The 12,698-nt window shown below is 44.8% G+C and overlaps 1 protein-coding gene across 4 annotated transcripts in view; it reads right to left on the reverse strand.

The window, feature by feature from the left end:
* Nucleotides 1-12,698, reverse strand: part of PATJ (PATJ crumbs cell polarity complex component) — a 483,060-nt gene that overhangs the window by 101,665 nt on the left and 368,697 nt on the right. For all 4 annotated transcript variants that reach the window (XM_082265149.1, XM_082265150.1, XM_082265148.1 and 1 more), the window contains one exon: nucleotides 3,043-3,115. In XM_082265149.1, coding sequence (XP_082121275.1) covers nucleotides 3,043-3,115 — 73 coding nt within the window. The remainder of the gene's footprint in view (nucleotides 1-3,042; nucleotides 3,116-12,698) is intronic.

A 12,698-nucleotide genomic window follows, 5' to 3' on the forward strand; every position in this document is an offset into this window, starting at 1 on the left:
GCAGTGCTGTGCTGAGAGCATGCTCCATGGAAGGGTCCGGGCACAGTAAACGGCGGCTCACGGAATGTTCCCGATCACAGTTTGCGACTGGGACTTTTCCAATCATGTGACCGCCATGACAGCCAATCATGTCGGTCACATGGCCATAAGCCCCTCCCCGCCTCAGCAAACCCCTTAAAGCAGTGCTCCCCCCCAAGCTTTTTATCGCCGCGGACCAGTAAACGTTTGATAATTTTTCCATGGCCGCTTGTTTTGATTTAATAATTTCAATGCACAGAGACCAGCGTGTCCCCTTCAATGCAGAGATGCCAGCGTGCCCCCTTTCAATGCAGAGATGCCAGCGTGCCCCCTTTCAATGCAGCGATAACAGCGTGCCCCCTTTCAATGCAGACATGCCAGCGTGCCCCCTTTCAATGCAGACATGCCAGCGTGCCCCCTTTCAATGCAGACATGCCAGCGTTCCCCTTTTCAATGCAGAGATGCCAGCGTGCCCCCCCCGCGAGACCAGTGCACTTACCTCAGGCAGCGGTGGCTTCTCCTCAGTCCCCCGGCGTCTCCTCGAATCCTCAGTCCTCCCGCCTCCTCCTCGGCCAATGGCATGGGGTTTGCCTTTCGGCCAATCAGAAAGTGGGAGGACCCGCTTCCTGATTGGCCAGGAGGAGGATCCGTGTGACAATAGTGAATTTTCATTCGCTATTGTCACACAATGGGTGGGCTCGGGGCGCACTGCTCTGCGCCCCGGCGCCCCCAACGCGCCGGCTGCCACTGCCGAGACAGTAAAATAATTTAAAGTTCCTCGGGCGGCCCGGTACCATTTGATCCACGGATCGGTACCGGTCCGCGGCCCGGGGGTTGGGGAACACTGCCTTAAAGGACCAGGGGCAGCCGTCACCAAGGGGTTAGGGTAAATCTAAAAGAAAAATGTACAAGAAAATTTACCATGTATGGCCAGCCTTATACTTCCATGTTCACCTGTAATCTGGAGCTGACCCCTACAGTAACCTCATTCACCACTAGGTGCTGTTAGTTTTCGGGGATGTGTTTCACCGCACTTCCTAGGAGAACAGATTGTCATCGGCCCACTCCCTGGCAGAATCCACCATGCTGGCCTAGGCTCAAAATACTACCACTCATTACATATGCACCGTACACTTCACACACTTACCCATGCAGGGCAAAGGGTGATATTTAATACCCCCCCTCCCCAGCACTTGCCTTTTTTTACCTCCCCAGCCTCAGCTGCCTTGAGCAGAGAACACTTCCAGGCATTTTCCCTACATTTGACACCACTGGTGTAGATCACATAGTGTGGGGGGAAAACCCTAAGCTCTTTGTTATACTGTGTTTACACAGGGCTGAATCTCTTTATTCCTGGTGGCAGAACAGAGCAGCAGATGGTAAGAATGGGCAGCAGGGAAGGGGCATTGTTACTAAACCCAAGACCCTGCATTCACTATATCTGGCCTCCCACAGTACACGGAAATGCAATTATTTTAGTAAATAAAAAACTGCAAATACCTTTTCTCATCAGCAATATATAGCATTCTTGTAACTTCTATCAGCTTCTGGTTGAGGCTTGTAGGAGTTTTCATTCTCCTCTGACTGCCCTAGGAGGCTTCAAGGCCACTGACCCTTTGCCTGGACAGTGCTGATTGACCCTGTGCTGATCACATGAACTCTCCCAAGATAAAAAAAAAACAAAAAAACTCTCTAGCGACACACACCAAACTGAGCATGTGCAGAGTGCCGCCAAGGCTCTGTTCTATCAAGAGATGGATTGGGGATGGTTAAAGAAGGGGAAGATCAGAGAAGACAGGGTCAAACAGCCTATTTACACAATGTGCAGGATTAACCCCTTATGTTCCACAGTGAGTATAACAAGCATGCTTTATTGCATATATACACTGATTTTACTGTTGTGGGTTTAGTAACACTTTAAAGGGGTTGTAAAGTCAGAAGGTATTTTATCTTAATGCATTAAGATAAAAAGCATTCTGTGTGCTGCAGCCCCCCCCCCCCCAGCCCTCCTCTTACCTGAGCCCATCTTTATCCAGTGATGTCCACAAATGCCTCAGTCATCCGGGACTCTCTCTCCTGATTGGCTGAGACACAGCAGCGACGCCATTGGCTCCAGCTGCTGTCAAACTCAGTTAGCCAATCAGGAGAGAAAGTGGGTGGGCCAAACCGCAGGTCTGTGTCTGAATAGATACATGGAAGTGCAGCTCGGCTTGGGTGCCCCTATAGCAAACCACTTGCTGTGGGGGCACTCAACAAGAGGGAGGGGCCAGGAGCTCCAGCAAGGGACCTGAGAAGAGGAGGATCCAGGCTGCCTTGTGCAAAACCAACTGCACAGAGAAGGTAAGTATAATATGTTTGTTATTTTAATACAGGGATCCTCAAACTACGGCCCTCCAGCTGTTGCGGAACTACACATCCCATGAGGCATTGTAAAACTCTGGCATTCACAGACATGACTAGGCATGATGGGAATTGTAGCTCCTGAATACCTGGAGGGCCATAGTTTGAAGACCCCTGTTTTAATAGAATAAAAAAAAACAAGACTTTACAATCATTTTAAAGTTGACCAGTTGCTTTTCCCTGTGGTAAAACACAAGTTCACTTTAGGAGGCACTCTTTCCCTGATTTAGAGATGACCACAAGAGGAAGCATTTTAAAAAAAATCTGTAAGAGTAATACAATAAAGAAAATATGGGACAGCAAGTATGTCAAAAGTGATAACTCCACATCAAACATTGATTTTTGGCAAGCTCTACTAGAAGCATTTTGTACTCAGTAATGATAAGCTGCTTTAAAGTGATTGTCCACTTTTTGTTAATTGATTTGTCAGATGTAAAATCTGTTCTTATCCTGCCCCTTGCTCTATCTACAAGAATACAGCAGCTTTCACCTGCATCATCGTTAGCATTGCAATCTATCCATCTCCGGTAAGCTCCATTAATGGTGTAGCCAGACCTCAGCTCAGTCCTACAAGCCCCAGAGATTGCCAAGGCACCAGCTTTTCTGCTAAGCATGCTTGCTCACCTGATTGGAGAACTGGGAACTTGCTGGCAGCGGGTAGGGGCCGATGGCCATCTGGTGAGCCGCATCTTTATTCCTGATGAAAGAAAATAAAATCATCTTTGTTATCGTCCACAAAAAACATGACAGCAGCTGTGTGTGCTTTTCTCACTGGGAAGGACAATTCCAAGAGCTGTAGTAGGCTGAATCTGTACAAATACAACACTCATCAGTCAGTACAGTGAAAGAGGACACTTGATCAGTTGCTATAGAATATGATGTCTTTCCCTTGTTAAAAAGGAGTCAGTCTCCGAAAAGCCATGTTTTCGTTTTGGACAGATGTGGGAAGGTTAAATTTCACTCAATTTCTTAAAGAGGAAGTAAACCCTCCTCTGCAAGTTGTACCTATAGGTAAGCCTATGATAAGACTTACCTATAGGTACTGTAAATATCTCCTAAACATGTACCGTTTAGGACAGGGGTCTTCAAACTACGGCCCTCCAGTTGTTCTGGAACTACAATTCTCATCATGCCTAGTCATATCTGTGAATGTCAGAGTTTTACAATGCCTCATGGGATGTGTAGTTCCTCAACAGCTGGAGGGCCGTAGTTTGAGGATCCCTGGTTTAGGAGATATTTACCTTCTATGCAGCCAGTGACATCACTGGCGCATGCGCTCTGAAGGAATGGCCACTGGTGCCATTCCTTCAGAGCCCCATGCCATGACCGTCGGCTCCCGCGCGCGTGCGCTGGAGTGACGTCACCGCGGCTCCGGACAATCAGATGGCCGGATGCCGCGAACCCGGAAGACGGGCGACTGAACATGTTGCCCATCATACAGGTAAGCGGGCGGCACGGCGGGGGCTCGTTCTAAGGTAAGTATTTCATAATGAGCTAGTATGCGATGCATACTAGCTCATTATGTCTTTCTCTTTCAGGTTGAAAAAAAATAAAACATTTTTTATGGGTTTACAACCTCTTTAAGGGGAATATGCAATATTTTTAAATGATGTTCATTTTTATTAAATTTTTTTAATATTTGTCTTTTTTGTCACATAAATATGAAAAATTGCATATGAAATCACTCATATTTTATTTTCCAGAACCTAGATTTCTTTTTTAGGGTTAAAAATAATTTTTTAACCACTTCTGGACTGGAAGGATTTGCCCCCTTAATGACCAGGCCATATTTTGCGATTCGGCACTGCGTTACTTTAACGGACAATTGCGCGGTCGTGCGTTGCGGTACCTAAATTGATGTCCTTTTTTTCCCACAAATAATAAATAAATACATTTCCTTTGGTGGTATTTGATCACCTCTGCGATTTTTATTTTTTGCACTATAAAAAAAAAAAAGAACGACAATTCTGAAAAAAAAAAAAAAAGAATATTTTTCACATACTGCTATATAACATTCCCAAAAAAAAAAAAAATTAAAAATCAAAATTTTTTAACATTTTAGGCAAATTTGTTTTCTGCAACATATTTTTAGTAAAAAAAATAAATAAAAAAAAAAATTGCAATAAGCATATTTTGATTGGTTTGCGCAAAAGTTTTGGCGACTACAAACTACAGGAAAGATTTATTTTTATTGGTTTTTTTTTTAATTAGTAACGGTGGCGATCTGCAATTTTTTGCGGGACTGCTACATTGCGGCGGACAGATCGGACCCCTTGACAGACATTTTTGACACTTTTGGGGGGGCTAAAAATATGCACTGTTACTGTAATAATGACACTGACAGGGAAGGGGTTAACACTATGGGTGATCAAGGGGTTAAATGTGTACCTAGGGGGGTGTTTCCAACTGTGGGGGGTGTGGCTTGTGGAATGACCATAGATACATGTGATCCTATACAGAAGGATCACAGGCGCTCTGTGATCATTCCAGGGAGAAGAACGGTCAGCTGTGTCTACAACAACTGACCATTTTTCTCTCTCAGCGGGGAATGATCCCGGGTGTCAGGCGGCAATCTGAGCCGCCTGCCCGCTGCATCGGCTTCCCCTCTGACGAGCGGGGCGGGTGCGCGCTCGCCCCCCTAGCTGCCTGCGCACGACCGATGTATACCTACGGCGGTTCACGCAGGAGCGGCTGCCTGCCACAGTATAACTGCGGCGGGCGGTCGTAAAGTGGTTAAATGCTTTACTGAAAAAAAAAATGTTTATAGGCTATTAATAGTTAAAACTCAGATACACATGTGGCTAAATAGGAAGAGAACGCCCTTACCCACTACCTGCTCTGTTTCAATTCAGATTGATAATGTGAAAGAAAGCAACTTCCTGCCCATTGTTTTCTTTACTGGAACAGCATGTTTACAGGGCTCAATAGTTGAAACTCAGTTTCCACACACAGCTGAATGTGAAGAGGATACCTTACTCCCCCCACCTTCTCTTTTTCAGTTCTGATTGATGGTGTGCTTGTTCCCTAGAAAAACCAAAGTGTTCTGCCACCAGTGATATTTGCATCCCATACTACACATATTTAAAGTAAAGATTTTAAGCAGGGAAAAAAAAAAACATAAAACATGGAAAGGCTCTAACTTAAATTTATGTCAAGTTCACACAGCAATACACTGCCAGCACATTGGACAGAGAAGTCAGGGGAAGGGGCACATACATGGGGGAGGAAATATTTTGAGCTTGGTTTTGGATAGGTTGAGTTTGAGGAAGTGGTGCGACATCCAGGCTGATATGTCAGTTAGTAAATTTGTGATACACGAGGAGACTGATGGAGTGAGCTAAGGGGTTGAGAGATAGATTTGGGTGTCGTCAGTGAACAAATGATACTGAGAGCCATAGGAAGCAATCAACTGACCCAGGGAGGAGATTGAGAATAGGAGAGGTCCAAGAACAGATCCTTGGGGGACCACAATAAAGAAAGGAAGAAGAGAGGAGGCAGTAGAATTGTAATTGACACTGAAGGTGCACTGGGATAGGTAGGATGCGAGCCAGCAAAGAGCACAGTCATGGGGACCAAAGAGTCCTTTCACACGGGCGTTCAGCCCAGCAGACTCCGCTTTACTCAGCAGGGATTGATCTGTTGATCCCCGCTGAGCAGGTGGATGACAGGTCAGTCTCCGCTCTCTGCGCAGAGACGGACCTGTCAGAGCCCCGCTCTGCTCTATGAGGAGATTGGATGAAGATGAACCACCTGTCTTTTCACCCAATCCCATCCGCCAGACGGATGGAAAATAGGGCTACCATCTGTCAGGATTTCACAGACAGGATCGGATCGTATAGTAGCAGGTGTCAGTGGACATGTGACCGCTGACATCCACTGCCCCATAGAGGTGAATGGAGCTTCTGATCAGGTCCGCATGAAAAACTGACAGGTAGACCAGATCAGAAAGACCGTGTGAAAGGGACCAAAGGAGTAACATTTTTTGAGGAAAAGGGGGTAGTCAACCATATCAAAGGCAGCCGAAAAGTCCAGAAGAAGGAGTACAGAATAGTGTCCATTGTTTTTTGCGGTTAGTAAGTAGTTTGAGTTTTAAAAGACTCGTTTCTGTGGAGGGTTAAGGGAGAAATCCAGACTAAAGGGAATCAAGAAGGTTATTCAAAATGAGGTGGTCACTCAGTCGGTTGTAGATCAGGCTTTCAAGGAGTTTGGAGGAAAAGGGGAGCAAAGAGCTGGGGCATAGATTGTTAAGATTGGTAGGGTCCAAGGAAGGCCTTTTAAGTAAGGGGGTGACTAGTGCATGTTGTAGAGAGTTGGGGAAGATGCCAGAAGAGAGGGATAAATTGAAGATGTGGGTTAGAGAGTATAGGATAGAGTCAGAGGGTGACCGCGGTATTTGATTGGAAATTTGGTCTACGGGACAGGTGGGTAGGTGGGCGTTAGACATAGGCGTGCGCAGGGGGTGTGCCAGGGCACACCCTAATCACTAAGTGTGGTGCAAATTCCCCCTGTTGCCAAGGCATCCCCCCGTTTTGCCCCCACCCACCATACAGTGCTGCTGGCATCCCTCCTCTCCTCCCAGCTGCTGCAGGGGATCTTTCAAGATAGAGAGAAGAGAAGGGGCTAATATATATGTAATTTACTGGCCCCTTCCTTTTCGAATTGAACACAATGTACACACTCACTCACTGTGTTCATTCATAACTGAAGCATAGTACACTGTGCTTACTATGCTTTGGATTGTGAATGAGCAGGAAGCCGCTCATCACAGAGCACTTCCCATTCATTTACTGTCCAGTGTAGCTGAGGCTGCAGAGAAAGGCATGTGTGTTTGCGCTTTGGGGTGCACACCCTAATGCAATAGGCTGCGCACACCTATGGCGTTAGAAATTAGTTTGGCAACCTCGTCTGAAGTAGCAAGGTTGAATAAGGGGAGTGTTGATTGTACCTGTAGACATGGGTTAAGTGGGGGGGGGGGGATACCTATAGAGTGGAGATTTCATCATGAACTGTATCAATCCTATGTTTGAAGTGATTAGCGATCTCCTGGGGAGAGAGTGAATTGGTGGGTGGAGGACGAAGTAGAGGTAAAAGGTAGAGAAGAGTTGATGAGGACCAGATGAGAAGATGGTAATGAGAGTGATAAAATAGGTCTGCTTGGCAGTGTGAAGGTAAGAATTGTATTTTTGGAGGGCAGATTTATATTGGTTGAAGTCTTTAGGAGATTTAGTCTTATGTCACAGACACTCAAAAGAGTGGCTATGTTTTTTTGAGACTACTGGCATCATCTGTTTGCCAGGGTTGTAGGGGGTCAGGACCTGATTTTGTGTGTAGTAAGAGGGATGAGCTCGTCTAGGGCAGAGGACAGGGATCTGCTGTAGACAGAAATGGCTAGATTGGGGCAGGAGAGGGGTGAGATTTTGTCATAGAGGTAGTCAGTAGCACAAGAAAGAAGAAAAGAGTTCTCAAAATATCATTCTTGTCTGGAATAGCACCTTAAAACTATTATAGTTTCCATCTAAAACTGTGCTATTCAGATGCTACCACTTACCTGTGACAGGTGATGAGCCAGTTTAATCAAACAAAATGTAAATTTTCCCTAGATTAGACAGAATCGCAGGAAAATGTAACACATCACTTATGGCACTTTTCCACTGCAAGTACCGGCTCGGCTCTACTCGGCCCTGCTTGGCCCGGTTTGCTTTTCCACTGCATGGTACCGCATGGTACGGTGTTGGAACGGTTCGGTACGTTACGGTATGGTTTGCTTTTCCACTAAAGTAGATCTAAAGTTAAGTGGGTGGGATAACAACGGGGTGGGTGGGATTCTCTGACCAATCAGTGGCTAGTAGTGACTGCATGCAAAGGATTGTGGGATATGGTACCGGTTATGGTACCTGTTGGAACCACAATCGAGTAGGTACTGTTTTTGAGAGCCGTACCGTTCGGTTCCATGCAGTGGAAAAGCGCCGCCGTACCGTACCGAACCGTTCCTACACTATACCATGCGGTACCGTGCAGTAGAAAAGCACAAAAGCGAGCCGAACCGTTCGGTTCCATGAAGTGGAAAAGCGCCATTAGCAAGTACAGCAATGTAATTGCTTCATGCTTCACCTGTCAATGAAACACCTAATGTAATCATGGCTAAGTAGTAAGAGGATGAGAGAGGGATGGGTGTCACAGGGACACCTGAAACCTTCTGGCTAACATTCAGATCATGCAATGGTGAAAGCATGAGAAGCCAAGGACACCTTCACCAAATTGGTACATAGGCTGGCATAGTGTAATCATCCAACCCTGGGAGCATGGATCACACAGCCTGATGTGAATGGTCATTTGCAAAGCTCATTTCTGATGCCACCTTGCTTGCAGCTGTGACCTTTACGAGATAGTTTAGTTTCCATGTGTTTTTTTCAGACTGCAGCAAGTCAACTGTGATTCCCCTTGCGAAGGCTGCCTGACATGCAAACACAATAAAATAGCTCTCAACTGTCCCTGATTTTGAGGGACTGTCCCTGATTTTGAGGGACTGTCCCTGATTTTGAGGGACTGTCCCTGATTTTGAGGGACTGTCCCTGATTTTGAACAAAGTCCCTCTTTCCTCCTCATTTGTCCCTCATTTTGGTCTGATCTATATAGTTGTATATAAAATGCACTTTTTATCTTTCAAAAAGTGTTTATCAGTGCTAAACCTTTCATCCAATTTCTACATTTCTGCATTTTTAAGTTTCAAAAGCCAATATAAAGGAATAGTAGTGGTAAAAAAAGCACTTGTGGGTTTAACTAATCATTTTTTTGTTATGTGTGGCAGGGGGTGTGTCCTATGCCTACATACTTTTGCTAAAAGGTGTCCCTCGTTCCCATCTCAAAAAGTTGGGAGGTATGCAATACACCTACCTAAATATTTTTTTTATCATAAAAGTTCCTTCTGTAGACAGCAATTATGGATCGTGTTTATATATGGGGTGGTAGGGGAAGCTCAAAATGAACCCAATACCAGAATAAATGGTGAGAAGAGGGGGCAGCAATAGGCATCTGAGGCTTTAAACAATGGCCTAAAAGGTGTCTATAGACATTAAATGTACTGATATGTTCTCTGTGTTTATGTGACACCATCACAGTCCATGGCAAGCAGCCATCAATCTATATCAGTCGGCGAGTATTTTTTTACCCCATAGCTGCTCTGCTCTCTCATTTTATTGAAACTATGAGCCTGGAAGAAGGGCACACAGATCCCCAACATCGAGTTGGCCTCCCTACTGATTCTTTAATAGAGATGGGCTCTGGCGTGTTCGGGATCCTAGTCCCAACCCTGTCAGGAAGCCGACACTGCACACCGCCAATCACAGGCAGTGAGACATTTCCTATTTTTTGTGTAGTGTCGACTTCTTGGCGGGATCGAGCAGGTGAGAGGCAATGGAGAGAGCCGCTCAGGTGAAGATAAACAATCAGAGGTCGGGTGCATGTCAGATCCGCAGCCCAGGCAACGTATATTATGGGCTCTTACACACGGAGCGGACTGCATTGCGATCCGCTCCGGCACTTTTTTTTTTTTTCCCACGGAGCGGATGACAGTTGTGTCATCCGCTCCGTATGTCCGCATATCATTCCATCCGTTTGCGGATGATATACGGACATAATGTAAGTCTATGGGCATTGCGGATGTCAGCGGATGACACCGCTGACATCCGATTTTGCTTCCTTTCCGTTTTTTGAACGGTTCCGCTGACATCCGCAATGCCATTGACATACATTATGTCCGTAAATCATCCGCAAAAAAATAGGATGGTTTGCGGACATACGGAACGCCCGTGTGAAAGGGCCCTAACAAAGGTAAATAGACTGCACTCCGACATGAAAGAATGAATCAATTTATTAAATAAGTTGTGAATCTTTATTATATTTTTCCTTTTTCCTCCTAGATTGTTTTTCTTTTCTTTCTAAGCTCCATGAGAATTCATTGTTCGGACTTCGATGTCCTAAATAGAGAATATATAATCATTCTTAACATATGTTATTAAATATGTATCTGGATCACGATATATATATATATATATATATATATTCAATTGGATGAGTACTTAATTGCAATGACATAGATTTTTTTTTTTTATTCTATATATGCAAAATTGTTTATATATATATAACTTCTTCCTTTGTTCTCTTTTTACACTCCCTCCATTCCCCCCCCCCCCTTTTTTGTTTCAGCATAATATATTTTTTCTTCACCTATGATTTTATCTTATTATTTATATATTTTGCTGGCTTTATCTCTTTCCTTCTATTTTCACATAGTAGTTTTGTGTTTTTCTTTCTTTGGCTTTTTAACTACTATCATTTATTATTTTTCATTATTGTATTTTTTCATCAATACTTTGTGTTTCTAAGTGGATAGAGAAGGAAGCTTTGCTTCAATGGATTTTAACTGCATGAAGGGGACACGGCACTAATTGGTCTCTTTTTCCCAATTATATTAAGGATATTCAGCTGTTCTATCCCTATTTATGTAGTCTATCCATGTGTATGTCTCTAGTTATGATTAAGCGAATGTGATTCGTGAAACGTGTCAATTGCTTCTTTTGTCGACCTGTCCATGATGTCCTATGACTGTTGCGTTGGAATGTTCTTTATGTGAATAAATCAATTGATTCTTTCATGTCGGAGTGCGGTCTATTTTTCTTTATGATTACACATTGTAGGGATCTAGCAGATGGGTTGGGACTAGGATCTCGAACACGCCAGAGCCCATCTCTACTCTTAAACATATATTTCAGATTGCCTCAAATACCAGCGTCCTTTCAATTTTTATCTTATTTTGATAAGGGTACTGCCCTACTTGTTATTTGAGGGTTTTTAAACTTCTAATATAAAGGAAAAGTGTGGGAATAGAAAATAAAACAAATACACATTCCCCCATTCTGCAACATCGGTCTGATGCTGCAGCTCTCCCCTGCCAGGTACAAGCTGAGAACTGAGTGATCACATGACCGCTGATTGCTCAGTTCTTAGTCTGCCTGGAGCTGAGAGCAGTGACTGTCAATCACGGACTCTTTACTCTCCCCCTCCAGCACTCACTGGAGCGCTGTCTGGGAGCAGCTGGGTGGATCTCGACATTACCTTTAGCCAATGGTCTGCTGTTTTTAGGTCACAGGAGAGCAAAAGAAAGTGCACTCCTGTGACCCAGGAACAAGCTTTGGCCATACTTCTCTTAACTCATAACATGACAGGCCCCCTAGATTATACAATATAATGTCTATGAGCTTGTAGGTGGAGTGTAGCAGCGGCAAGACAACATACTCCAAGTGAAAGAACTATTGTATTGAAATATAGCAAAGACCGTTCACAATAAACCCAGCCAGGAACACTCACAGATCCAGCAGCATGTAGATAGCAGGTTTCAGCCGAACTGACAGCTCCTGTTAGGAGAGGCAGAGTGCGCCTGGCCATCTTGCATTCGAACGGGAAGAGGTCAAGAAAAGTTCCGAGCCCTACACTTTCCCTCCTCGTCAGGAACCTTTTCATTGCTGCTAGTTCTGTCCCTACCAGGCAGGATACCTGTCCCTACTTAACCCACTTGCAGAATGTGTGCGATGCTGGGAGTCAGGGCCTTAAATAGGCTCTGCCTGACCCAAGATGGCTGCCAGAGTCACATGGGCTGTCAGCATCCAACTGGATAGCTTCCCCAGTGACCCAGGAAACCATAGAGGAAAACATGTTCCTCTTGACTTCCCCTCCAACTGCAGCGCCACTGTAGAAGGGTGCTACCTGCAGCGGAGAAAAACTGAATTTTTGTACTTGTACCGTAAAATCCATTTCTCTGAGTACATAAACGTACACAGCGCTCCATAAATCATAACTACTTGGTTATATTGCCTCCTCCAGTAGTAGGACTAGGCAGAGCATAAAACACTTGGCTATGCCCATGGGCCGTCCTCAGCTGGTCTTTAAACTCCTCTCTGCTTTAGTTAATCAGTTTAGTAGGAAGCAGTATTAGAAGTATGAAAAATTCCCTAGAGGGGTGTGTGCTGTCAATGAACTCAGAGAAATGGATTTTACGCTAAGTACAAAAATTCAATTTTCTCTTTTGGTCATCGATGGACACAGCTCTCCATAAATCATAACTACTGGGATGGTAGAGTTGCATCCTGCTGCTCACAATCTTAAGGCTACGTTCATATGTCGGCGTAGCGATCGCGGGCAGAATCACCGCGATTCTGCCCGCGATCCGGAAATCATTGCAAATCACGGGACGCCTGTGCGTTGCCCGTGATTTGCAATAGCAC

The sequence above is a fragment of the Pelophylax lessonae genome, assembly GCF_965119305.1.
Source record: "Pelophylax lessonae genome assembly, chromosome: 8".
Classification (NCBI taxonomy): Eukaryota; Metazoa; Chordata; class Amphibia; order Anura; family Ranidae; genus Pelophylax; species Pelophylax lessonae.